At 42.9% G+C, this 27,560-nt stretch overlaps 2 protein-coding genes across 2 annotated transcripts; one reads left to right on the top strand and one right to left on the bottom strand.

Annotated features, from left to right (window-relative positions):
- The first annotated feature begins 587 nt into the window (after nucleotides 1-587).
- Nucleotides 588-19,951, top strand: LOC120729144 (period circadian protein homolog 2-like). The gene is made up of 22 exons (XM_040024628.1): nucleotides 588-754; nucleotides 4,597-5,147; nucleotides 6,818-6,910; nucleotides 7,118-7,272; nucleotides 7,403-7,524; nucleotides 9,416-9,617; nucleotides 10,450-10,501; nucleotides 11,121-11,263; nucleotides 12,012-12,090; nucleotides 12,192-12,298; nucleotides 12,390-12,543; nucleotides 12,639-12,747; nucleotides 12,824-13,103; nucleotides 13,248-13,404; nucleotides 13,528-13,664; nucleotides 13,741-13,947; nucleotides 14,043-14,288; nucleotides 14,603-15,672; nucleotides 15,832-16,051; nucleotides 16,148-16,379; nucleotides 16,493-16,643; nucleotides 17,014-19,951. Exons 2-22 carry the CDS (start codon nucleotides 4,705-4,707, stop codon nucleotides 17,167-17,169), a joined length of 4,515 nt encoding a protein of 1,504 aa, XP_039880562.1. The 5' UTR covers nucleotides 588-754; nucleotides 4,597-4,704; the 3' UTR covers nucleotides 17,170-19,951.
- Nucleotides 19,952-23,293: 3,342 nt separating this feature from the next.
- her13 (hairy-related 13) lies at nucleotides 23,294-26,238 on the bottom strand. The gene is made up of 4 exons (XM_040024713.1): nucleotides 25,870-26,238; nucleotides 25,513-25,599; nucleotides 25,321-25,402; nucleotides 23,294-24,738 (listed from the first exon to the last, which is right to left on the bottom strand). The coding sequence occupies exons 1-4, from the start codon at nucleotides 25,957-25,959 to the stop codon at nucleotides 24,266-24,268; spliced, it is 732 nt and encodes a 243-aa protein (XP_039880647.1). The 5' UTR covers nucleotides 25,960-26,238; the 3' UTR covers nucleotides 23,294-24,265.
- Nucleotides 26,239-27,560: the final 1,322 nt, after the last annotated feature.

Genomic DNA, 27,560 nt, shown 5'->3' with positions numbered 1-27,560 from the left:
ATGGAAAAACAAACTCGCCACAACTGAAGGGTAGAAATAGATGTGACGCAAGTAAGAATGTGTCAAGCTTCCCCACCACAGACCTGTTCCTTTGCTTCGATAAACACTTTCACTGCATTATCGATGCTTGCGCATCTGTTGAAAAGGTCACACAGGTGAAACATTTCAAGGCTTCCAACAGCAATCACGCAATAACTCGCACTTGCCTTCCCGAAATGAGTTTCTAACTTTTAGACTGACTGTCATTTTCTGTGACACTTTTTTCTCTCTGTCATCATCAGTTCCTGTTCGTTTCCTCCTTGCATTTTTTTCATTTATGTAATTTTAACATTTGATAGGTTGTTGTGGATTCTGCTACTCACGCAGTCGTAACTGCCCCACTCTCACACAACATGAGATTCCACGTGCAGTCAAAGCCTTGTTTATATAAAACGACGGACAGCACTTTAGGCCAATAAGCTTCCGATATCGCATTTCCGTCACGTTCTCCATGGAAACCCCTTGCATCCAGCCAATCGGAAAAAGCACAGGGAGGAGTCTAAATTGAGGTCGCGAGCCGGGCTCGGCGATTCGCTGATAGGCCTGTGCGGGAGAGAACCGGGGAGGATCCATTCACTACTGTGTCAAGCCGTCTGACGCTCTGCTCCCATTGAGCAATACTGAACGGTATAACTGGATAGTTTTTACGTGTCGCTTTTGATTTTACATCTCGCTGGAGACCACCGGAGAGAGGATTTTTCCAACTACTGCTCAGGTTGGTCAGCTTTCATTTGCGCCCTTTCATTTTAGCAAAAAAGATTGACGAGCGAAAAAATAAGTTGCATAACAAAAATGCGGTCTGCGCATGCGTGAACCCCGAGTTGCTCTACTTATTGTACTTTTAAAACCAAAAAATGCCGGTTATATTTTTTCTGTTCAGTCAGACAGTTAGATAAATGTTAGCTTTTATGAAATATGTCCTCTGCGGGTATCTCGCCGTGGATTTGTGGCTGCTTTTTAACGATTCGGTTACTTTTACATAACTGTGTCAGTGTACCGTGCACTGGATTGCAGGTCAACGTGTGTGTGGATTTTGAATAGCAGGTCAATGGGAGTCAGATGGGGGAAGGGGGGGTCATTTTTAATGTTTTTTCCTTTAATATAAACGTTATCTAATACGAGAGTATCTATGTGAGAAATTTCATATGCACGGAAGTGTAATATTAGACGTATAAAAAGGCTCTTCGTCAGGTTTACTTTTTAGCTGCTCGCACTCGAAACACTTTTACAAAATGGCTTTGAATTGTTGGCACAATTATGGCCCGAGGAAGTGGTTTAATTTCTTTATATAAGATTTTTAAAAGTGTTTGTTCAATGTTTGGATTGACAGACCTGGGGAAGAAGAAGAATAAGATTAAGATTATTTCTACCTAAAACTACTACTTTTGCCAGATTTAAAAAAAGAAAAAGAAAAAAAAAAAAGTAGATACCGCGCATGTTATTCAGAAGCATTTATGTGAAGCCTAAAAATGTCACTTGAGCCGTCTTTTATTTTTCACCCCAAACGTGTGGTTTTCATATTACAAAGCAGTTTCCCACAAGGCCAAAACAGTGATTATGCCATGGCAACATGCAGCTACAGGGGAAAAAAAGTGTGTGACAGTAATCACACACACACACCCCAGTGTCTTCTTTTAACAATTTTTACAACTTGTATGTCAGCAGTCATCATTAATAAGTAATATCTTAAGTTGGTGGCCTACACTGTGATGTAACTCACTCGGTCTGATGCCATTTTTATTGCATATTGAGATGGGCCATAACAGGAGGGGGTTAAGTAAAAATGATAGGTTTTGCCACCGTATGTGCAGCATCTTTCTACATCTATATTGATGTTGTCTTCCACTAATATTTGTTAAGCCATGTTTTAACTTTGTGTGGATTGTCAGATGAGTTTATTTTTGTCAAAAATGTAACAGTATGCCTTTATTGGTCTTCATGTGATTTCAGTTTCGCATGCCAGTAAAATAGTGCACTTCAGGAGGAGCTGCTTACAAGACAAACCATGTGGTTTTATGAAACAAGGCTACCATAGCTTTGTGCTGCGCTATGGCCAAATCCATGTGACTGGAGCAGGGTTGTATAATGCCTGAGATCTGTGCTAGTGTGCTGGCTGTATAAGCCCTCTAGTTGAGGGCTGAGCTGGAAGCAGAGGGAGTTCAGTTTCATTATGTCATTATTCTGCTCAGTGACGTGTTTGGCAGTGTTGCAGAGAGTTTGGGAAGACTCTCTGGTGGTTGGAGTTGTAATTTTGTGCTTGGATGCTGGTGTTTCTTGTTATGTTGATGGAGGAAGGGGGGTCACTGGTAAGCCAACGTCTGCACTGCATGGTCTTTCATTGAAGTTGAACACACTTTAAAATACAGGATAGTAGTCAGATTTTCTTCAGCAGTTTCATGTATGGTTTGTTCTGTGTTATGCCCACAGGGAAGCCGGTGTTATGACAGTTTGCACGAGTTTCAGGGATCAGTGCTTAACATATGGTCGTGTTTGTGTGTGATTTACAGTTTAGTAAAGCTTCAGTTTATCCATAGTGGACTGCTCCCACATAAGCACATGTGGGGAATGATTTACATAAACATACTTCAATTACTTAGTTTTTTGTCTGTTAACCTAATGTTTTTTCTCTTTTTGTGCATTTATTATTAGCTCTTCAGGCTCCCTATATGAAATAATCTGAGCAATAAAACTAACTTTAGCTCGTATATTGTAAACAAAATTTACCCGTGTGATTTTATGAGATATGTGCTGACATGTATAGAAAGTAACTAGAGGACACAATTCTAGGAAATGCTGGTCTTATTTCCTTAAAGAGAATGTAAATAATAGTAATAGGAATAAATATTTTGTTGCCATGATTACAAGCTGTGGTCTTTCTTTTGTTTGGGTGACATTATTCTAACCAGTTGTAACTCCTTGCTCTCTGCCGATTGGTCATTTCCAGCAGCCAATAATACATCTCTTCACAGCGCCTGGCTGCTGCCTCCTTTAAACAAGAGTGGGTCATTTTCTAAGTGGAGTGGGTGGTTTGGAAAGTCTGCTGGGTTGTGTTTTTATATATATATATATATATATATTCTAGTTTAAAAAAAAAAAAATGAAGAACCTACTCTTAAAACTTTGAGAAGTTATGTAAAAGTGCTTATGTAAAGAGAGAAGAATAGACAGGCTGCTGAATGTGTGCGCTTACATAAATAGCTGCAACCTGACACTGGAGAGCAGCAAAACAGTAAAATAGTTTGGATTTGGCCTCAGTACCTGTTGCCGGTATTTCCTGTTCAGCTTTGAAAGACACGAATAGCTCCAACCACTGCTGAGGTAATTGTAGGAGGATAAAAACTGATAAAACTGGATCTTGTATTTGTCTTTTGGAGACCAGCTTTTACTCCCCAAGATCTTCTAAAGGCTCTTATTTAATTGCGGCTTTCCAGAAGCAAGTGAAAAAAGGTCTCTATTTACAGCATGGCTGAACTTCTAACACAGAAGTGGACAATTAGTTTTCTCAAAGGGCCACTGGGTCACACCAATAAGCTGAACTTAGTTCTGTTCAGTATTATATAGTATAAAGTGCTATTGGTGGCTAAAATGGGAAGCATTGGGAAGTCCTAATTTCCCATTAAACTCATGAGGGCTGCTCAGGGACAATTAAAGGGCCTAATGTGGTCTAGGGGCCACACAATGACCAGGTCAGTTCTAACACTGACTTGAATGAGAACACGGGCCATATATATTCACTTAAATAATTATGAAATATAATGGTTTTTTTGTTTTTATTTTTTTTAAAAGGTAATTGCTAAAAGGACTGTGCATCCACGGTCACTGTACTGTGTTGCATAAGGCTATCTTTGATTTTTAATATGGACAGTTAATGTGTATGTGTGGGAGCTGTATCTTTAACATTAATGATACGACTGTTTCTCTTAAAGACTGCTTGTCAGGTTTTCCTCCTACTGCTTCATCGTGTAATTTGTGATGCAGCCATCCATACAGGAGACTATTTAAACAATAAAACCCAATTTTCATGCTTTTGTTTTGTTTCTGCTTCTCACATCCAAGTTGGTCCTGATTATGTGCAGGTGGCGGAGGTTTTTGTTTGTACTGTGTCAGCAGACCTGTGTTTCATCTCTGGAGACTCACCTTTTATTTGAAAAACTGAACCAGATTAAGCCCCTCTGGGACTGATGTCTACCTGGAAAGGGCAAACGACTGGCCTATTTACTGTGCAAACCTTTTGAAAGCTGTATGGCAGCTCCTTTGGTGTGACTGTGTTAGTGTAACAGCAAGATCATTCTATCTGTGCTGTGGTGCCCTTTTTATTTATGGTTGACTTTTGAAAATGTGGAGATGTGAGGCCACACAGGTTGATCAGATCAAAGTCATGGCTACTGTACTTTGATAGATGGGTTGATTTAATCCACATTGATTGCTTCTAATATTAGAGTTGTGTTCCTTCTGCTATTGATCTTCTATCATTAGAAGTGTACTGTGCTGTAAAGTGTTGGTATGAGTAATTTCACCTGTTTTTGTTTTGTTTTTTGTCTTTTTTGTTTATTTCAGACTGCATTTCCACTCCTGAGACAACAACCCCATTTATGCTACAGTGCCATCAACTTTGTGGCATTGCCATGTGGAAGGTAACTTAATCTTCCATCACTAACCTGTCCCATGTCTGAGGATAGTGATCCAAAGCAGTACCTGTACTCAACCCTGGACGGGCGTGAACGGAACCGGGAAAGGGCAGGCTTGCACGTGGAGGAAGCGCAGGGCACTCCCTGCAGCTCCATTAGCCAGCTTCACCGCATGGCCAGCTACAGTGAGGGTTGTGGCGGGCAAGATGGCGTCGAACTCGAACCAGAGTTAGGATTGGCCTCCGAGGGGAGCGACAGCAGCCATGAGCACCCGGGGTCCCCGCATGATGACAGGAAGAGACCGCGCCCACCTTTGCATGAGGATGTGGAGATGGGTGGCAGTGGTTCGAGCGGGAGCGGGACAGAATCCCATGGCAACGAGTCACATGGCAATGAGTCCCACGGCAACGAGTCGGTGGGCAGTTCAAACGGCAATGGCAAGGATTCCGCTCTCATGGAGTCCTCGGGGAGCAACAAGAGGTGAGAACTCATTGAAACCACTGAATCGTGGTAAATGAAGTTTTTTTTGTTTTCTTTTTCCCACCACGGTGGGGGAGCGGACCAACTAGGTCACGGAAGTAAGGTTCATTAAAGTCATTGAAGGGCTGTTTGAGTTTTGCTGGGCTGAGTCATTGCTATAGTCCAGTAGACTGCTTAAGCTGGAGGAAAGCAAGTTGGGAATTGGTTTTTATTCCTAATCATGACATATAGGTTCCTATCAAAATGTTTTGTTTTGGGTTTTTTTTTTGTTTGTTTGTTTGTTTGTTGTTGTTGTTTTTTGTTTGCTTTTTTTAGAAGAGAAACTGCAGGAAAAGTGAATATTATTGAGACTCTTTCTAGTTTATTGATATTTCACTATTTCCCATACTCATTAGGGTGTGAAATACTCAGCTCACACTCATATTATTGGACCTGATAATTACATGTCATTAAATTTGATTTCAATTCGGTTCCCACTTATAGTTTTCTGGTGGCCTCATCTTTTTTTTGATTAACCATATGGGATTCTGAGATGCAATCCTTTAAATAATAGTCTTGTTTGAAGAAAATGGCACACTTGGTGAAGATTGTTGTTACATATCCAATGCTGATGCTTTCTCCATCTCCATTTACATCCACGAGGGGGGAGAAAATACTGGAAACACATGTCAGCTATACTTGCAACAGTGACTCCTCATCTTGATTAGACTCCACACCTAATACTGTGTTTCCTTCATTCCACTGACTCTGATAGATTGAACTTGGGATTTATAATAGGGCTTGCTTAAAAGCCCTATTCCTTAGAAGTATATGAGAAAATGTCTTTCTAACTTAATGTACTTCTTAATAAGTTTATTGCTTCAGTGACTAATTTCATGTCATCTAAAATTTAAAAAGGGAAAAGAAGATTGCAAAGGTGAAAGTGCTAATCTCGAGACTTAAGAGACTAAATGGTACATCAGAAACCAGTGGATGACATCACGGTAGCTGCATCCACCTTTATACTGTCTGTGCATCGACTGTACAGTGTCCACAGAACCACATCTGTTTGTCATACTCTTCATACTCTGTTTCAAAATAGGACGTTATCACGTTTAAGAACAAACTTTGTGAACCTTTGTGTCACGATTTAAATTTGAGGCAAACATCCAAGAGAAATAAAATGCATGTTTGTAAAAAGTCTATGCCAAAAGTCAGTTTATAACTTGTTCAAAAAAAGCTTTTTGTGGGTGGCTTGACCTGGTTGTTTAACTGCCCACAGAATTTTCCATTGCACTTTGCGTTTCTTGAATGCTCCTTTTTTTTTCTTTTTTTTTTTCCCACTATACATTATCATAGTAGTCTTCTTTTCAAGGTTTGGTATTTGCCTCAGAGGTAACTAAATTAATTAAGGACTTGAAATTTTCTTTTTAAATATAAATTTTCATGTGACTTGAAAAGCACACGTGGATATAATTGGTTAATTACACTTAACACTTGTTCACTTTCTTTATTTGTCCTTCCAATATTTTAAAAAAAAGAGCAGCTCATATGACGGTGCAATTCTAAGTACAGCCTATAGCATCAAATTCCTGAATCACTTAAAATGTTTGCTCTTCATTTTTGTTATGTGTTTTCTGGTTTTCCTGCACACCTTTGTTCATAACATGACATTGTCCTTGTGATTACAGCTCAAACTCTCATAGCCCCTCCCCGCCAAGCAGCTCCAATGCTTTCAGTCTGGTGAGCTCCGAGCAGGACAACCCATCAACCAGTGGCTGCAGGTTAGTACACTTCTGAAAAACAGCCCAGCCCAAATCTACTGGTATTTAATGCAACAACAATTGGAAATGTGAACAGAAAGGTCTAAAACCCCTTGTCAGTACGTTCTCCTCCTGTTCTGCTTCCTTTGCTGGAAAGCCGAGTGTGACATCAATGGTGAGATCTTGTCATTTTGACACGCGTGTCTCTGTCTCATTTGGGTCCTGCAGCAGTGAACAGTCAGCCAAAGCTAAGACACAGAAGGAGCTCTTCAAGACGCTCAAGGAGCTGAAGATGCACTTGCCGTCAGAAAAAAGGAGCAAGGGCAAGTCGAGCACTGTCAACACTCTCAAGTATGCACTGCGCTGTATCAAACAGGTGAAAGGTAAGACTTGCCTTGTGTGCATTGTTTTCATCTGTGTGTTCATGTTGTATGACTGATGTTATACTTACTTACATACTGAAAATAAACTTTTATCTCACGTGTTCACTTATCCATATTGTCTTGGTTGCAGCCAATGAGGAGTACTACCAGATGCTGATGATTAACGACAGTCAGCCACCAGGGTTTGATGTAACATCTTACACCATTGAGGAAATCAACAGCATCACCTCGGAATACACCCTTAAAAACACCGTAAGTACCACCGCTCTTTACCTCATCTTAAAGGATAAACAGCTAAACCAGTCTTATGCCTGAATGGTGAAAACCAATGTTATGGTAAATGGTAAATGGCCTGCATTTGTATAGCGCTTTTCTAGTCCCTAAGGACCCCAAAGCGCTTCACACTACATTCAGTTATTCACCCATTCACACACACATTCACACACTGGTGATGGCAAGCTACATTGTAGCCACAGCTGCCCTGGGGCGCACTGACAGAGGCGAGGCTGCCGGACACTGGCGCCACCGGGCCCTCTGGCCACCACCAGTAGGCAAACATGGGGTTAGTATCTTGCCCAAGGATATTTGACATGCAGCCAGGAGGCAGCCTGGGATCGAACCACCGACCTTCTGACTAGTGGCTGACCTGCTCTGCCACCTGAGCTACTGTTATTAATGATAACCGTGATAACAAAGTTATGGAGATGAGCAAACTACCAATATTAGATACATGCAATATAGCTAATTGGCTAGCTATTAGCTGTTACTATAGAAAACAACTGTTAGTTATTTTCTTTCTTTGAGACATTTTATGATTTACTGTTAAGTATCGTCAGTGTTTTTCAACATTATTCAGAAGTTTGTATCATGAGTCATATTAGCTGGTGAAGTAACTTGGCAAGTTAGCCAACTTTCATTTCTACTTAGATTTGGTAGCAATGAAGTTGGCAAGTGAGATATGGCCAGTCAGCGTGCGTGCGTGTGAATTTGTTTCCCATTCATCCAGAAGGGCCTTTGTGAGGTTAGATAGCAATATTGGATACAACTTCCAATTTCTAGTTCTTCCCATAGATGTTAGATGGGGTTCAGGTCAGGGCTCTGTGCAGTCAAAGTTCTTTCACTAAAGAGAGGTGCAATTTATCGCTCACTTTCGACACCGCTCCGTCCAGCGGTTGAGTTTGTGCTTGTTGATGTAAAGTTTGCATACAGCTGCTCAGCCATAAAAGGTTGTGCCATGAAGCTCTTGGTACACAGTTTGTGTGCTGATGTTAATACCATATCAGTTTTGGAAGTCTGCAGTTACGGAATCAGCACATTATTGACGACTTTTACTTTTGCACTATGCACCTCAGCACTTACAGTCAATACAGCTCTCTAACTTTATGTGGTCTGCTGCTTTGTGGTTGATATGCTGTGACTCGCCCATTGCAATAACACCACTTACAGCTGATCATGGAAGATCTTAGAGGGAAGACATTTAACAAGCTGACTTGTTACAACAGTGGCATCCTAGTCCAGTAACACTCAGCCAGACTCAAATTTAGGAAGATCTAGTTGCATAACTGCATAACTAGATAATTGATTATATACACTCGTAGCCATGAGACTGAAAACACCTGAATTTACAGATTAAGAGTTGTGGCCCAACACTTTTATTCGTGTAAAGTGTGTGTCAGTGCATGTATGTATGTTAGTAAATCAGACGCATCCATGGGCTTGCAGGTAGTGAGCCTAAGATTCTTGGCTCACTACCTACAATCTTACAGTTTTATTTGGATACCACCACCACCACCCCCGATTTCCCTGCACTGTTAAGGCAACAAAAGCAGGAGAAAGTCTGTCTCAAGAAACCTAATTATAGCATTCAAGAGGGAAGCCAGAAAAGGCAGAGTTTTCTCCACAGGGGTGAGGACCATTATAAAAAAGAACAAGCTTTATTGTTTATTTATTCTTGAAGTTGATGTGGAAAAACTAACAGATGTAAGATAAAGAATAAAGTGGGGGGTGATAAGGAGCAGCCGATCTGTCATCTGAGTAGTAGTAGTAGTCAGTTTGAAGATGTGTTTTTAAATCTTCTGAGAGGGCTAGAAGTACCTAATTTGGTAATCCTAAATGATTAATATCTTTTTGTTTTTGCCTTTAGGATATATTCGCTGTAGCAGTGTCTCTCATCACGGGGAAGATTGTTTACATCTCTGACCAGGCAGCATCCATCTTGAACTGCAAGCGGGAAGTGTTCGACAACGCCAAGTTTGTGGAGTTCTTGACTCCTCAGGATGTCAGCGTGTTCTACAGCTTCACCACACCATACCGCCTGCCCTCATGGAGCATGTGCACAGGAGCAGGTAAGGATGACGAATGCAGGTTTGAGCTCCACAAAAGCACACACGTGTATATGTATAAATATAAATTAGATAAATTTTTGCCTCCTTGACATAATTGGTCGTACAGTATGGTAAGGGGCACTGTAGACACGGATGGTAAAATTTCCAAAATAGGGTCACGCAGCAAACCAATATGAAACACATGCACCACCTGCACATGGAAGTATTTCCTCCACATACTCATGTTCATACATGCATAGCACATATTTCATTAGCATTCTCAATCACACATTAATAAATGTATGACGCTAACAAATGTGGCATGTTTGGCAGTCAGGTCTGTGTTAACTGATGATTTGTACACCTTCAGGTTGTATTGCATTTAGGTTCTTCTTATCACAGAGTTGGTGAATTATTGAGTTGTAATATTAATTTTCTGTCCAGTGGTCATATAAATTCTACTAAAACTCATTTCAGAGATTAAAAATTTGTGCATTATCTTTCAAAAATTTTCTCCAAAGGGACTTATGTTCTATAGTTGATTGCACTCCCACTTTAACAACTGGAAGCTGGTATCAGTCCAGTGAATTCCAGCATTTCCACTCATAAGCGTCTATAATTTTTTTTTTTTTTTTTTTTTGTAAATTGTCTCAAAAATGACTTTTTTTTAAAAAATAAACTTTTGTAGTATAATTGCATCTCTTGCATTTTTATCTATGATACATGAGAGGCAAACATCTCAGGTCTGCTGAAGAGTATTTTGAATATTGATGACTGACAGATGGCTGAGTGGGAAGTACTCATGCTAGTTCAATTATTCATCCCACCTTTTTCCCCTCTTCTTTTTATTCAGAGTCATCTCCCACGGAGTGCATGCAGGAGAAATCCTTCTTTTGCCGCATCAGGTGAGTGGCAGCAGTCGGCAGCTGCTTTGAGCCACAGTTTCCTGTCCAAGCAAGCTCTGAGTCAGAGGAGGGATGGTGGGTAGGAGAGGGGAAAAGTGAGAGGAGGGAGGAAGTCAGCAGCTTTGCGCTTTTGAACTTCATCTCCATCTAGTGGCCAGATGGGGTACCTGCTATTGCTCATTTAAACTTTAAAGTTGTATATTTATGTAATATAGGTTGAGCTGGTTTGGACATGTATAGAGGAGGAATATGCCTGAACATGGATAACAGGAGGATCAAAAGAAAGGTTCATGGATGTAGAAAGAGGATTGTTGGTGTGACAGAAGAGGGTTAGGTTGAGCATTGTAAGTTTGAGTTAATTTTTCTACAAGATGCAGTATTTTCTACCACAAATGTTGTTTTTATGAAAGAAATGATGAGCTTAGGACTAAAACCACAGTTAACTAAATAATTACAGTAATTTCACTACATGATTAGTAGATAAACTGGTAAAAGGATCTCTTAATGCTTTTAGCTCGTTTTTCTTTCTTTCTTTTTTTAAATATTTTATTTTGAAAGCCAAAAAAACCCAGCATTCATTATTATGAAAGGGTCTTGACATTGTGTGTTTGCATTCTAGTGGTGGCAAGGACCGCAAAGGAGACCTCCAATACTATCCTTTCCGGATGACTCCGTACCTGATGAAGGTCCAGGACGCTGAGCTGGCTGAGGAGCAGTTCTGCTGCCTCCTGCTGGCTGAGAGGGTGCACTCTGGATATGAAGGTGAGAACTGTGCACTGTTTTAATAAAGCACTCAAGCGTATCACCCAATAATGAATGCAGTTTTATTTTGTTTGCCAGTTACTTCTGACATGTATCAGATGGAAAATAAAGTCATTTGTTTCACACGTTTATTAGTTGAACCATAGATGGCACAGACTAGTTAAACTTATACTAGTTAGACTATGCAAATCAGAGATGACAGCCTGAAATGTACCAGAGAAAGATGCTTATGGGATTTTTTTTATTAGTTATTGTTTTTATCCATGTGTGTACTCGAACAGATGGTGAGCCTTATGATAATCTCTATAAACAAGTTATCATCCACCCAATACTGTCGCCACTAAAAAAACTGATCACCTGGAAAACAAGGAAATAGTGTTACATTTTTTCTGCAAGGCCATTTTAATCTGATTAACTGCCACATTTTTAAATAAGGTTTTAATTAAACTAATTAGTTGGACAAGGGTCCAGGTCTCCTTTAATAACAAAAGCAGCCTTCAGAAAGTGCTTAAGATTCAATAATAGATTCATTGTTTCATAGTTGTTTGTTTGTTTTTTTTTATCCAATTGATCAGTTTATTACCGATCAATCCCCTTGCTCGTGTTTTGAAAGTTCAAAACCAGCTCGTGTGAGTTTAATCCTTTTAATGTGAACCAAGAGATGCTATCATCCTTTTATGTTTCAGGGGATTACTGTACAATCATTTTGTTTACTGACATTTTTTTTCCCTTCCCTTCTCACACCTAGCTCCCAGAATACCTCCTGACAAGCGTATCTTCACTACAACACACACCCCTAACTGTGTGTTCCAGGATGTGGATGAGAGGTGAGTGGACTGAATCCTTCTATAATCCTTACAGTGGTGCCTTGTGTGAAGTCATCCTGCTGGCCTGTTTTCTACTAAAGTAATTACTGTTTTCCCAATAGGGCTGTGCCTTTATTGGGGTACCTCCCTCAGGACCTGATAGGGACCCCCGTGCTGCTCAACCTACACCCGAGTGACCGACCCTTGATGCTGGCAATACATCGCAAAAGTACGAACATTTGCATGCATACCTGGACTGTCTCACTGCGTTCTTATACTCTGAGCTCTTCCGCTCACACTTTACCTTCTGTTACCAACAGTTCTGCAGTACGCTGGTCAGCCGTTCGATCATTCTTCAATACGTTTCTGTGCAAGAAACGGTGAGTACATCACAATCGACACCAGCTGGTCCAGCTTTGTCAATCCCTGGAGCCGCAAGGTGTCCTTCGTCATTGGCAGGCACAAAGTGCGCATGTAAGTATTCCCACTGTGGTGGGGTTTTGTGTTGTTTTTTGGACATCTGTATTTATGAGGACATTAGGTGACAGCTCTATGCCTGCATGTTTCAGGGGTCCTGTGAACGAAGATGTTTTCGCAGCACCGGCTTTCCATGGAGGGAAGATCATAGATTCAGACATCCAGGAAATCAGTGAACAGATTCATCGGCTGCTGCTTCAAGTATGCACGCACACGGTTCACTTTTACACACACAAGAGGCATTTGACAGCTCCTCTAACAGCTCCTCTCTCTGCAGCCGGTCCACAATATGGGCTCCAGTGGTTATGGTAGCCATGGCAGCAATGGATCCCATGAGCAGCTGGTGAGCATCAGCTCATCCAGTGAAAGCAATGGGAACATTACAGCAGGGAACACAGCAGAGGACACAGGCAAGACCAAGCCCGCCAGGACTTTCCAGGAGGTTTGTAAAGGTGTCCACATGCTCAGGAATCAGGACCCTCAGATCGGTCTGCATTCCCCATCTCCCACGCCGTCACCTTCTCTCCCCAAACATGAGCAGAAGAAGACCCATGAGAGTGAGTCCAGTTGGCAACTATTAAGTTCAAAATAAACAAAGTGATTATTAATTTAAGTACATCAGAAACACACGCAGAGTGTCTTTTGGTTCTCCTGTCTGTCTTCTCGTGTGTGTTTCTCATATTATCTCCTCTTCTCTTTAGCATTGGCAGCTCAAAGATATTCAACTGTGCGTCCAAAAGACTCAGCGCCCCCTCTGCAGGCCAGAGACAGTACTGCAGCCAGCATGGAGGGCTTCACCTACAAAGACCAGACTGTGTGCTCCTACCAGCAGATTAGCTGCCTGGATAGTGTCATCAGGTCAGGCATAGATTTGGTGGATGAAGTCATCTGCACAGTAATCCCTGTGCAAAGGCAGAGAGATCATGCTCTGTTTGCACAATATCAAAGCTCTCTCATTTAAAACTCCTTCTTGTTTCTTAGGTATCTGGAGAGTTGTAATATACCCATCACAGTGAAAAGAAAATACCAGTTCTCCTCAAACACCACCTCCTCCAACTCAGATGATGACAAGAAGGGCTCAGAGGATGGCATGCAAGTGCCTCAGGATACAAATGCAGGTATGTAGTAATCATGCATCTGTGCACACAAAGTCTAAGATACTGGCTCAGCACTAACAGAATCTTTCTCATTTAGATCCCTTGATGTTGGATTCTCAGTCAGGCCTGTCAAACATGAAAGCACTAAAGAAGCCTCCATCTGGGGCAGCTGCTGTGGTGGGAGGCCCCCTGGCACCCCTCACTCTGCCCAGTAAGGCGGAGAGTGTGGTGTCCATCACTTCTCAGTGCAGCTATAGCAGCACCATCGTACATGTGGGGGACAAGAAGCCTCAGCCAGAGTCTGGTGAGTTTCTGTGCCCGCAGAAACATAGCAGGACTGTCATTAGCCGTGTTTTAATGAGTTTATTTGACTGATGTTTATGGCACTGCTTTGTACAGAGATAATTGAGGATGTTGCAGAGAGCCCAGCACCCCCTGCGCTGCCTGTCAGTATGGTGTCTCCACCCAGCCAAGGAAAGGAGGCCTACAAGAGGCTGGGCCTGACCAAGCAGGTGCTGGCAGCACATACCCAGAAAGAGGAGCAGGCCTTCCTCAACCGATGCAGAGAGCTCCGTAATTCCAGGAGCTTCCAGAGGGACTGTTCCACATACCTGTACAAGCACAGAGGTCCACCCAATGTTGAAGGTACTGTAAGCTTCAAATTTAGCTTTTCTGCTTTGTTGGGAGAAGATATAGTTTAGCTAGAAGCTTAACAACTGAGGCTACCAAACACAATAAAAGTTCTACAAAGAGGAAATAAGGCTCACCTTTAGATTGACTTTATCTTTTTTTTTTTTTATCTTATCTTTTTTAATCTCATGATTTTACCAAATTCCCAGTTCATGTGGGGAGTATATTCCTGGTCTCCAGTTAGTGCGCATCTACATGCATTTTTTTTTTTTATTCTCCAGCTCAACAAAAATGACATTCTGACCTCTGCGTCTATATCCTCATTTCAGAATCACCTGGACCACAAGGCACTGCTAAACAAGGCACCGTTAGGCCAGAAACTACTGCCAAGAAGGGTAACCGCAACAGGAAGTCCAAGAAGCCACGGATGAAGCATCCCGATTCATCAGACAGCGCTGTGTCAAACCGTAAACCACGCCCCCCTCTCCAGGGCCTCAACCAGACCTCTTGGTCCCCATCAGAAGCATCGCAGTCAGCTTTTAATGTGTCCTACCCCACCATGGTCCCTGCATATCCGCTCTACCCACCAACACCTGCTGCTCCAGCTCAGGCTCCCCGACCAGACCCCTCTCTCTCTACAGGATTTGGAGAAGGGCAGAGCACCCAAGCCCCGCCCACTGCCACTCCGTTTCCTGCACCCATTGTTACACCTGTGGTAGCTCTGGTGCTACCCAATTACATCTTCCCCCAAATAGGACAAATAGGAGCTGCTCCGAGACCACCATTTTTCCCTGAGCAGGCCCAGCCACAGCCTGCATTCGCTACCCAGCAGCCCTTTCAGCCCCCTCAGCCAGCCTACACCATACAGACGCAACCCCCCTTCACCAGCCAACAGCCATTTCCTGTGCAGACTGCCTTCACCCCCCAGCAGCCATTCCAAGCTGCCCAGACCCCTTATACTACCCAGCAGCCTTTCCAGGCTGCTCAGTCCGCATTCGCTACTCAGCAGCCGTTCACCGCCCAGCCGTCTTTCCCAATGCAGGCCCAGTATGTAGCTCAAGCCCCCTTTCCACCTCAACCTTTCCCCTACAGTCTCTCCAGCGAGCCTCCCAAAACCCCTGCAGCAGAGCCTCGCGAGGGTGCGGCGTCACGATCTTCCACCCCTGCTTCTGGGGCGAGAGAGCCCACCACATCACCGCCGCTGTTTGAGTCCCGCTGCAGCTCGCCCCTGCAGCTCAATCTGCTGAGCATGGAGGAGGGGCAGCGCTCAGTGGAGCGTCAGGACACTACAGTAGCCTCTGCTGGAGGACAGGGCGGCAGTGCGGCAACAGCGTCTATAGGAGTGGGAACAACAGGGGATAAGAACGGAGGCGCCTCCCAGCCTGATAGCCAACAGCAGGTAGGAGCCACAGGACATTTACAAATACTAACACAGTGAATTGAAACAAAGTTACTAACTTGTACAGGTGCCAGCACTTAAACACAAACTGTGTCACAGCGTGCCAGTGGAGAGTGAGTGTGGAATTATCTCTGATGTGTGCACCACCTTGTGTCTTAGGTGGAGTCTCCAGGAGACGGGGCTCACAGTGACGGGAACTCATCATCCTGCGACCTGCTGGACATCTTGCTGCAGGAACAGGAAGACTCTCACTCTGGTACCGGATCAGCCACGTCTGGATCCATGGGCTCAGGGTCAGGCTCTGGACTGGGCTCGGGATTAGGCTCAGGCTGCATTGGCTGTGGTACCTCAGCTAGCGGCGGTTCTGGCAGCAGAACAGGTCAGTAGTTGAACATTGAGGTCTGACAAGAGTTTCCACAAAATTGAAGTTTTTTTTGGGTTTTTTTTTGTGACTCTGTCTTTGTCTCCCCCACAGGGAGCAGCAACACCAGCAAATACTTTGGCAGTGTCGACTCTATTGAGCACGACCCCAAGTCTAAAAACAAGATGAGGGGAGAGGGCGGGTCTGAAGGCGGCAAGCCACAGGACAAAGTCTCATCTCGAGGGGAGGGAGAGCATTTCATCAAGTATGTCCTACAGGAGCCCCTCTGGCTGCTGATGGCCAACGTTGACGACAAGGTCATGATGACATATCAAATGCCATCCAGGTGAGTCACTAAGTGGAATTAAATATTATAAGCTTCACCACCTGTATGAAGTATTAACCTTTTAACTCCATTAAATATCGTTCACACAAATGTATTTGTTTTCTGACCATCAGAGATATTCAAAGGGTTTTGAGGGAAGACAAGGAGAGGCTGAGGCAGATGCAGAAGAGCCAGCCTCACTTCACATCAGACCAGCGACGAGAGCTAGTGGAGGAACACCCCTGGATGAGGAGGGGAGGCCTGCCTGCTGCCATCAACGTTAAGGTGGGGGACAGACACAGTTTGTCAACACGCTTTAAGCATAGTTTAAAAAAAAAAAACCACACAGCACTCCAATTGCAAATAATTTGAAAAAGTATACCTGACACATGGAAAATAACGTGACTTGTGTTCTGCAAAAAACACAATAGTTGTACACTACTTTCTGCAAATGAACTTTATAGGGAAGATGACAGTTTTCATGCAGGTTAGTGCTGCTCAAAGTCATTACAGATAACTGACAAGCCAATAATGAGACAAAACAAATGTAATGAAGCAAAACAATTTAAAAAATATAACCGTAAAATGGATTCAAATGAGCTAAATGTATATCTATAAATGTTGTAAGGTAACGATGGCATGTGTTTGTGTTCAGGAGTGTGTGTACTGCGAGGATGCGGCAGCGGCACCCATCGAAGAGGATCTGCCTGACATGGACATGAGCGAGCTGGGCGAGGAGCTGAGCAGAGACAGTCAGAACACCCAGAGCCAGTCTGGGGAGCCTCAGCCTCAAATGGAATCAGGCTCCTAAACAGCCAGCAGAGGGCATGTGCATAAATAGACACTGTGGATGTGACAAACAGCTGTGTGCCTGACCATCCTGAAGAACACATACATGCACACTACAAGCAGAACTCTGTGTTGTGAGTGTGATGGTTAGGAGGGTGTACACTGCTTGTGTGTGGGTGTAGGACTGCTGCTGTGGTCCAGTTCCTAATGCACCCCAACAGGGGGCAGTAGTGCTGTACAGCAAGTCACTTTTTCCATCTCTCTCACACACATTCTTTGAAAAGACCTGTCTCTATTTTTTTATTTATTTCTCTTTTAAAGGCAGAGCACATTATAAATCTAAAGCTAATGACTGAGAGATACTACTTTTAAATATGTAAGATTTTGAAATGTTTTTTTTTAATTATTCTAAGTGTCAAGCTGTCAGAAGCAGCCAGGCTTTGCTGTTAGAAGTTTCTCCTGCCCAATTTTGTTTGTTTATTCCTGACTCCCCACATGATCCCATTTAATAACAAAAACGGAAAAACGACAAAAAAAACCAAAAAACTTCACAGCCCGGGATCCACGTCATTTTCTTGTTAGGAATAGCTGAATAGTAGAATAATGGGGATTCTCATTGGATGATGAAGGTCAGTGGGTGGGGATTGGCACTTTTTGTATTTTGAACGAGTTTTTATGTCACTGCTCGTCCTGGACCTGAGTACTCAAAGTACGCAGGCGCACCAGACAACAGCCAGCAGAGCGACATGCGGAGGCTGGCCGGAACTTTCCTCAACTCTGACAATCTTATACCTAATGATAAAAGCTATCCGTTTATGGGTGTTATTTATTATCTAGCAAACGATCTGGCCAGAATATTTTTAAGCCGAATCTGTTCATCTGAAAGACTAATGTATTGCATTTCTAAAAGCTTGGAAACGCTACAGGAATTTTAAAGTCGCTTAAGCAGCAGAGCTAGCCTCTCCTTTTTTCACAGCACAGTCTGTAAGTGTTGCAGGCCTCTGCAGACCTTACAGAGCAGCTCAGGTGCTATGACAAAAAGTGGGCATCATCAAAGATCAAGAAGCTGCCAAAATATTTTTGTAAAACGAAGCAAATGATAGAGGAGCGATGCACTAAGAGCGAGGACTTGTAGAAACTTCAAACTCCAACTCTCTTTTTTTGTTTCTTTTTAAAGAGAAACTTGCAGCCATACATTTTCTAGAAAGATGAGTAATATCTTTTCTGTCAGTGTGGTGCAGCTCCACTACATAATTTCACTTTTAGAACAAATAACTACATTTTTAGGGATTTTTTGTTTTTAATGCAGTCCTTTTTCCTTCTTTTCTGGATCTATTTTTGCATCAAAAATTAGAACCCAATGCCTAATTTTTTTTTTTTTTTTTTTTTTTTTTTATAAAAGTAATGCATGTCGAAAGGACTAAATCATGAGTATCTGCAGGTGCAGCAATACAGATCCTGGAGTACTGTGAAGCCTATTGGCCAGAGCAAATGCGCGACGCAGACGTCATTGCTCAGCATTGGCACTGACGTCTGCATGAAGGTGGGAAAGCAGTATTACATGTGTAGCAAATAAGAGGGATGATATTTCCCTGCTATTTTTTTTTTTTTTTTTTTTTTTTAGGTGAAAGTGGGGTTTTTTACACTTTGGCCTGAGAAACATCAGCTCCTGAAGTATGAAGTAAATGGGTCCACCCTGCCTCTGCTTAATTGACACAAACCGTACAAGAAGTAGAGACCACTCTGGTGCTAAGGCAGAGAAACTGTTGGGCAGGGCTTGCAAGTGTACCTGGACCAAGAGCATCTCACCAACTTAGTTGTTTTTTTTTGTTTTTTTCATGGTTTTTGGTTTCTCGTTAACTTGGCAGTCTTTTTTTTTTTTTTTTTTTTTTTTTTAATAATTCTGTTTTTCTATTTCTCTTATTTGTGAGTCTTTATTTTGTTTGTTTGTCATTGGGGACGAACCCTACCTCTTATAAATCCCGGGTTCATGTTACTGTAAGCAGAACGTATGTGGAATGTGTATGCACCTGTGGGCAAAGAGCAATGGACAGAGTGGTGAGATACTTTGAGTGATTCCAGTGACTGAGGGCTCGTACGGAGACTCTTTGCCTCGGACTGGCAAAGGTTTATGGACTCCTCCTGAGGAGAGTACGGCGCCTCTCACCACCTTTAGTAACTGCATCTTTCTCTGTCATTAATCTCTTTTTCTGTGCAAAGTATCTCCAAGGAGCCTGCAACGCTCACCTGTGTAGAAAAGACCGGATATGTCTCAAGTCATGTTTAAAACTGACTTTGTTTCATAAGTCTCCATAAAGAGAGAGACTGATTTTTAAACACTGCACTGGTGATCTGTTGGACGTTCCTTGACCTGTAAATGCGTACACACAGTATCGGCACGTGATGTCGTGTATGGTTATATAAACCTGTCTCATTACTACCACTGTGAGTGTGTGGTATAAGAATCTGGCACATTTCTGTGCTTTTTTTTTTTAAATTTTGAGGTGAGATGTCTTGTTTGACAATGTTGAACAGCCCCATTTCCAAAAATGTTGGGATGTGGCATAAAATTTAAAATGAAAACTTAAAGCATGGACCTGCAAATCCTAGAGACAAATTCAAAATGCTGCATTTTCTTTTCTGAACTATGAAATGTGTCAGTTTTAACATTAAATATGTTGTCTTTATACATATGTATAAGAGAGAGTTTAAATGTGTAGCTTTTGCTTTTATTTTGTTTTATGCAGTGTTCGAACATTTTTGGAAAGTGGGATTGTGTAATAAAGCTGCAAAAATAGAACCACTCTGATTTCTGTGTTCTTTTATTATACATGAAGCTAAACACTAAAGAGGGCGTATGGAGTCCAGTTAAATGGCTTTTCGTGTTTGGCATTCACACAAATCACATTTAAATTCTAGAAAAAAATATTGCTTGACTCCTTTTTAATGTTTCTGCTAACACTTGAAACGAACGTGCATCAAAATTCAGTCATTCAACATTGCAAACTGTTGAATGACTCAAAATCCTTTTTTTTTTTTTTTTTTTTTTAAGTACAGGGAAGTTAAAACTTTTATCTTTGCGTTGTGTTGCCACGCTGACTGCTGAAACAGGCTCCAATGCTCCAGAGGTTGGATAAATATATATATATATATGCACTGTTTTCATCATGACACACTACGATTATTCAAAAATATCTTGAGCCTGTAAAAGTTCATTAATTTGAAGGGGACCTATGTTTCCTTATTTCCTGTCATAAACATGCTGTTACGGTGGTGGATGCAAAATGTTCAGTAATGAGGTCAGTGTATGTACGAGTCACGGCTGTAAATCAAAAGCTGAGACTTAAGAGTTTAGACTGCTCTTAACACAAAGGTTTTTTTTTCCTACTCCTGGCTCTGTATGATGTCAGGGAGAGTGGATACCCTAATACGTTCATCTCAGCTTCAGAGCTCCAACCACTTGCTGTTCAAACCTTTAACTTGCAAAGGGCAGCCAAGGAAACTGGCTTAAATGGAGAGAAGCTGAAATGCATCATTTCAGACAAGCAGGTGAATTTGGAGGGAAGGGAGGGGGTCTGTAAAAATCCTCTATTGGAGCTGGAAATCTGAATAATTAGGTTTGATCGTAGCAGCATAAGGGCTGCAACGACATTTTGACATTTATTTTAAAAAGCAAATGCATAATGTGATAAATTTGTGTCTTACATGGGACACAGAGGCATCCCCCCCCCGCCGGCTCATAAGAGGCGATTGTTCTCTCAAACAGTCAAAAACAGTTGAGAGTCCTGAGGGTGTTTTTCAGGGTCCCCTGGGGATCTGTTTCAACACCATATGCGCTCTTCTGCTGTTGAACCTCTCTCACACCAACTGTTGCACTGCACTGACCTTTAACCTCAGAATTCATAAGCGTAGTCGCAAACCCACAGCTGATGTATTTGGTCAGATAAGTCTTCCTCATGACTGATCGCCTTCCCTCCCCTCAATGTTGTCGGCCTGTCAGCTGTCATTTTCCGTTAGCAGATTGAGGCAGTGTGCAGGGGTTAACTCTGGTGTCAGCATAAAATCCGACCACACATTCACGATGTGTAATATCTGAATGGTACATGGACTGGTTCTTTTTTTCCCTACTGTAATTCAGCACTCAAAAGTGCTTTATGCAACTTTCCTCTTACACCCACTCACACCTGTTCATGCAAGAACTTTTTCTTTCTTTTTTTCCCTGTACAAGTGCTTCCAATATTCACACACATCATACTCTGATGGATGCATTGGAGAGAAACCTGGGGTTAGTATCTTGCCCAAGGACAAAGTCTTAAGACTCAGCTTTTGATTCACGGTGGTTAATTGTATGTACACTGATCTCATTACTGGAAATATCTGACTAAAAATGTACATTTCCTATGATGCTGTGAGTTTGCATCAGGTACGTTTTGGTTAAAAGAAAGCTTTGGGGATTTCTGTGGAGTCCTGTGGTAGACAGAATGGGTGTGTGGGTGTAATTGAATGTGTCTAAGTACCTTTGATAACATCTTAAAGGTGTGTTTGGGTAAGAAGCATACATTTATGGACTTAACTGTCTGAAACCAGTTATGACTGGCTAACAGTCCTACATTAGACAGGCACTGGATTTATCATAACATCCCAGGTTTGGAGCTATTAAACATAAGTCACAAGCACAGAAACATTTTCTGTATATTGACTATCTTAAAGCCATTTTTGTGCTAGCTAGCTGATGAAACAGCCTGCTCCAAATTTTCCTTATTTTAAAAATAATTTGACCTCCCTCATCATGTTTTCGTTGAATCTGTTAGTTCACACAAAATAATACTGAGAGGAACAGAAATACCAGACAAAGGGGAGTGAAACTAGCACAAGTGCAGTTGTCTGAGTCTGATTCTAGTGTGATTCATTTGTTTCATTTCAACCTTTAGATCATAACATTGTTAGATCATTTTCCTGTTCCACACCTCCTCTTTCAGAGTTAGGAGGTTTTAGGGTTAGAATATGGCATTTGCAACGACTGGGGAAAGGAGTGCACTATGTCAAAAGATGTCCTCACACAGATATCCCTGCAAGTGTATATGTGTGTGTGCTGACTGAGCCCTGGTGAAGAATCTGAGCATGCACTTGGACCATTTTAGTACCCCCCCCCCCCCCAAACCTCCACATACTTTGACGCTCCGCTGTCAAACAGTGGCTCAAAGCTTTGATCAGCTCCTCTTCGCATATGTTTCCTCCGACGCTCACACCCAGGCCTCCAAGCCCCCTCCACCTACTCCACCGGGGGTTGATAATTAGCCTGCCTCCTCCTCCAGTAATCCAGGATCATCAGACAGTGAACAACGTGCTCAACGTGCGGTTCCCCCACCTAGGTTATTAGCTGTAACCTAATGGTTGTGAAATATGACATGTTATTTACTTTTACGAGTAGAAACAGGTGCAAGTATCTTTATGGCTCTGCGTAAGTATACCTATACTATAATCATTCCAGTCGAAAATATCTTTATAGAAGTCTTGTGTTATATTTGTTGCAATTTCCGCTGCCCTTTCGGCCAGATCACTCGTTAAAAAAAGGCATTTTAATGTCAACGAGACTTTTTAGCAGCATAAATAAAGGATATATAAACATCACTTTGCCAAAAATGGATTTCAGCTGATTGTGGCTCAGAATGACTTGTTGTTGGTGTGATGACAGATATGTTTGACAGATTATGCGCCAGCAAGTCATTTATAGCTGTTTAAATGGGGGAAATCTTCTTTTTTTTTTTTTGGCAAATACCGGAAATCACTTTCTGGCACAACACCCGGCTCTTACTGCATGCGATTATAGGAGGGATGAGGGGAGTTGCCCCTTTGTGAGGACCTCCGACGGTGCGTCTGGGTGACTGGTCCAGACAGGATCTAACACGCATTTGTTAACACGGTCATTGTGACAGAGGTGAGAGCGAAGACACTTTCGGAGAGGTGCGACTGCTTTACGCGCGCGCGCATGCACGCACTGTATGAATCAATGAAAGTTTAAGTGAAGGACATACTTTTCCTTTTGAATGCACTGGGCTACTTATTCAAGTGTTTGGGTTGCTGTTGCTTTCAGAAACGGTTTGCTTTATCAGTATTTTCAGACACAAACACGTTGACCCAGTTTCTCTCTTCTATTCCAAAGCTGGAGTCACGTCAGACAAAGAAGTTTTCAGTTACCTTATTTTATTTAGAAAAATTCAGACATTTTATTTGCAACACATTTCTAAACAGCTTTACAACATAAAATGGTCATTCTTAAAGGAACTACTGGTCCGATAAACTAAAGGAACCTCTGAAATGCAATAGAAATATTTATATTAATTGGGGCATCGCCCGACTTCTCAGTTTCTAGAAAGAGCTTTTCTCCTTGTACAAATCCTATTTACACTGAAGTATAGACCAAACAAGAGGGAGAGTCCTGCACTGTTGCCTTTTCTGTGCTTTGTTGGGTGTTGAGAGGGATTGCTTTTTGTTTCTCCAGGTGTAAAGACAAGTCACAAGAGGACTCAAAGCCAGGGTGTTACTACTGAAAAGAACAGGAGGGCTATTTTTCTGAGCCTCCAGCTGAAAGCGTAGCAGAGTGTAGCAGATCCCTCTGATGGCATAAAGGAGAATCCACTTTTAATTTTAAATATATATAAATGTCCAAAGTACTCCAGGAATGACTTCTGATGAAATGCTCTCTTACATTTTCTGATTCCAAACATTTCCCAGAATTGGGGGAAATCTCTGTAAACTTGTATTCAGTAGTGACTGTGAAGAAAATCCATCTGCACGCTGGTATTCAGAATCACTGCAGAGTGATCAGCTGAGGCTTTTGTTGGTGCCTAAATTGGTCTCAATAGAACAGACTTTAATTATTGGACATCAGTGCCATGAGTTCAGGAGGCCTAAGAAAAAAAATCCATGCATGTAGTCAGCCTTCTTAACCGGTCTTATAGGAGGCCAAAACTGGTACAGCCACAAAATCCTCTTGTATTGTAGGGTGGAATTTTCTCTTTCAGTGGGACGCGCTGTGTCACACCATAAAAATGAAAGCCCATAATCCCCCTTTCAACACATCCCAACTGTATTCCATCCAAACTCCCACCACTACTCTACCAAGGTCTCCACATAGACCAGGGGTAGGTCATGGTGGGCATACTGGGAGGCTCCCTGTTCTCCATGCCCTCTGTAGAGCTCTGGTTGTGATCACTGTCAGTCTCATCCAGGTCAGAGCACAAGTCTTCACTGGACATGGAGGAAGGGGCTGGGGAGAGGGCAGAAGATGACCCGCAGGAGAAACTCCGTTCACCAGGAGAAGCGAGAGAAGCGCAGAGCGCCTCGCTGCCTCCATGCCAAGTGCTGCTGCTGCTGCTGCCCTCAGAAGTGTCCGTGATTAGATCCGTCAGCATGTCCTGCAGGTGGTCCTCATTCAGGGGCATGCACTCCAGGAGATGGTTGAGGAGCTCAGCCGCCACCGTCGCATCTATCCCAGGACAGCTGGACACAAACATGTGGACCTCGTGCATGCACTGGATGTAACCAGCTGCAAACCGCTCGTTGGCTTCTCGGTTTAGTGTCTCTGCCTCTGTGAGAGGAGAGACACGACTGCTCAGCATCCAAAGCATTGATAATACAAGACTGAAGAACTCCTACTTTATTGACTGCAGACACGTGACAGCTAAATGTTTCTCCTTCACTACACTACAATTACTTAACAGCTAAAAATGTTACTTTTCAGCCTTTTATGTGATAAAATATCACTTCCTCTTATAAGATAATTGCAAATTGCTCTAGCTCTTCATATAAGCATGTTGATACAAACCTCCGATGGTGACCATTCTGCGGAAAAAGTGTTTTTTCTTGTAAAATACTGTATAAGATATTTAGATATAATGGTATATAACACACGGAAATTGTAATTTAAAAGACCCCACTGAGCTCTTGTTTGCTCATCACTGTTTATATTTTTAAATCAAGCATTTCCTGACTCTTCACATGCTCTTTTATTAGAGCAGGGTGAAAATGTACGCCTGTCTTGCCATAATAATGAGAGTAATTCTATCGATAATGCAATACTCAAGCGTTTTATTATTTGGCACTCTGAGCGCTCAACAAAACAGATCTTTACTCTTTTATAGTTACACGGGCTGGATAAATTTGGGCACACCTTGTTTCCGGTTCTTCAGTATGTCCTCCACCTTTTTCACGGTCAGCTCCAGCACCTCTGCGTTCTCCATCTTGGAATGAAACTGAGGAAAGAAACCAGATGAGCACCACCAAGACCACAGTTTACGCCTTCATTGTGGCGCAGAGCAAAAGTGAAACTCCAGTGCAGGAGCTATGTGCGCTCCGTACTCACGTCTGTGTCTGCCAGCAAAGTCCGCAGCTCCTGCAAACTCTCGTTGATGCGAGCTCGCCTCTTCTTCTCCACCAGAGGTTTCCTCGTCTGTGGGAGCACAGAAAGAAAACACTTCAGTGACATGAGGAAAGAAGCACCATTCAAAGTCATAAGCGTCCACCTGTCCGCGGTTAGTGCGCAAAGGCAACCCAGCGTCATTCTTCTCTCACTAAAGCATGTAACTAACTTTGAATCATTGAGGGGTTCCTCTCAAACTAACCATCCCTGCCTCATAACTGTGCACACGCAGCGTTAAAGCGGCGTGACAAGTGCGTCACTGCCAAGTGTCTCTGGACAGTGCCTCCACCGGTCCCCCACCTTTCTATCCGCTTTCTGTATCCCGCAGTAGGACTCATCTTCATCTTTCACATCAAGTCCGAGGCCGTTTGGCCGAGCCGAGGGGGCCATGTTGGTTGGATCGCCGTTACTGTGGCTTCTCCCACCGCTGCTCGTACCTCCTGAGTGGTCCTCGAGGGGCAGCTGGCAAACGGAACCGGTTAGAGGCAGAAAAAAAATCGACAAACTCGTAGGCGAGGCGAGGCGCCCTCTGTTTATTGTGTAATCCTAGTCAGACGTGCTGCTGGCGCTGAGTGGCTGTTGTTAGTATTTATAGGGGCTTATTAACATGTGAATAGGGGCTGTGCTGCTCTCGCTGGGGAACAACAGAGCGCACACGGTCGGAGCCAATGAGCGCTCTCCCCCTTTGTCTGCGGTCAGCCCAGGTCTGCGCCCCGAGGAGCTGGACTGGCTTTAATCAGACAATTTTTTGGGTTAGGGGAGCGAACGCTCGTTTTTTGTCCCCCTTTCAGTTAGTTTCAGTGAACTGCTCGCACTTATAATTCATCTGCACAAAACGAATCAGCACAGAGACACAGAGTACAGTGTTAGAATAGTGCTGTTTGTTTTTATTTTCGTTTTTGTTTGACTGTTCATATGTTAGAAGAAGCCTCAAATATAAGTTTAACTCAAGACAAAAATGAAATTCTTCAGGCTGTCAAATATAAACCAGTCTGTTACTTATTCAAACCAGCCCAACCAAAATGATTGCAGCACGACGCTGCACCTACACCACATCGAGGCATTTAAACCCTGCCCCCGTCTCTTTTCTGCCCGACCTCTTTTCCTCTTTGCTGGCTTCTGTGTCCGAGCCTCAGCAGATTTACCCGTCTGTTTGGCGGATGTAACGCGATGCCTTCAGTTGGCAGCTGCTGCTGCTGGCGGCCCCTCGGCCAAAACTAAATCAGTTCGGGGAATTAAGGGCCCTTCTCCAAAGAAAGCGACAGGTGTTGGCCTGCGCCTCGTTTGTTCTCCCCGTTGTTGTTGTGACTTCTGATTTGTGCGCAACTGCATTCTCACATTGGCTGCTGTGCAACGTGGACGACTTTTTTTTCTCTTTTTTATGTGTGTTCAAACACACTGCAATATACACATTTGCACAACTGTGAATAAGTCAAAAGCTATTCTCATATTACCAATTTTGATGATTTAATTCGCCTGGAATTCGTTGGGGTGCTTTGCTGGTGAGCGTGCATATGGCGCATTGAGAGAAACCTCTGGCCTGGTTATTACATGTTTTGTTTACGTCATTTTTATTCAGATCACCCTCACAGCAGAGCACAGTGGCTGGGTCAGCGTGCATCTGTGAAAGCTTCCAGGTAAATGCAGGGCTGCGTGCTAAGTTCGTGTTTTACGCGCTGTTTCCATAATTGCGCAGCAGCATTTCCGCTAAGACGCGCCACTGAAGCCCCGTGCCCCGAATGAATGAAGCCCTTCAGACCTTTGAAGTGAAGGTTTTTTTTTTTGGCACCTCGCCACCCCCAGATCTCTTGTTCCAGAGAGCTTTAATGGTGTGGACTGTGGAGAGAGCAGCTGTCTCGGCTCGCTTTTGTTGGCGAGCTCCGCTGAGGGACCAGGCGTCCCCCTTTCTGTCTCCCTCTCTCCCTCTCTCTTCAGACCAGCCGCCTGGCTCCATGTGGCGGCCAATCACAGGGACTATAATAGCTGGGGAA

Source organism: Simochromis diagramma, unplaced genomic scaffold, assembly GCF_900408965.1.
Source record: "Simochromis diagramma unplaced genomic scaffold, fSimDia1.1 OVJJ01000348.1, whole genome shotgun sequence".
Lineage (NCBI taxonomy): Eukaryota > Metazoa > Chordata > Actinopteri > Cichliformes > Cichlidae > Simochromis > Simochromis diagramma.
Note: the sequence above shows the minus strand (reverse complement) of the source record. Positions and strands in the feature narration are given on the sequence as shown.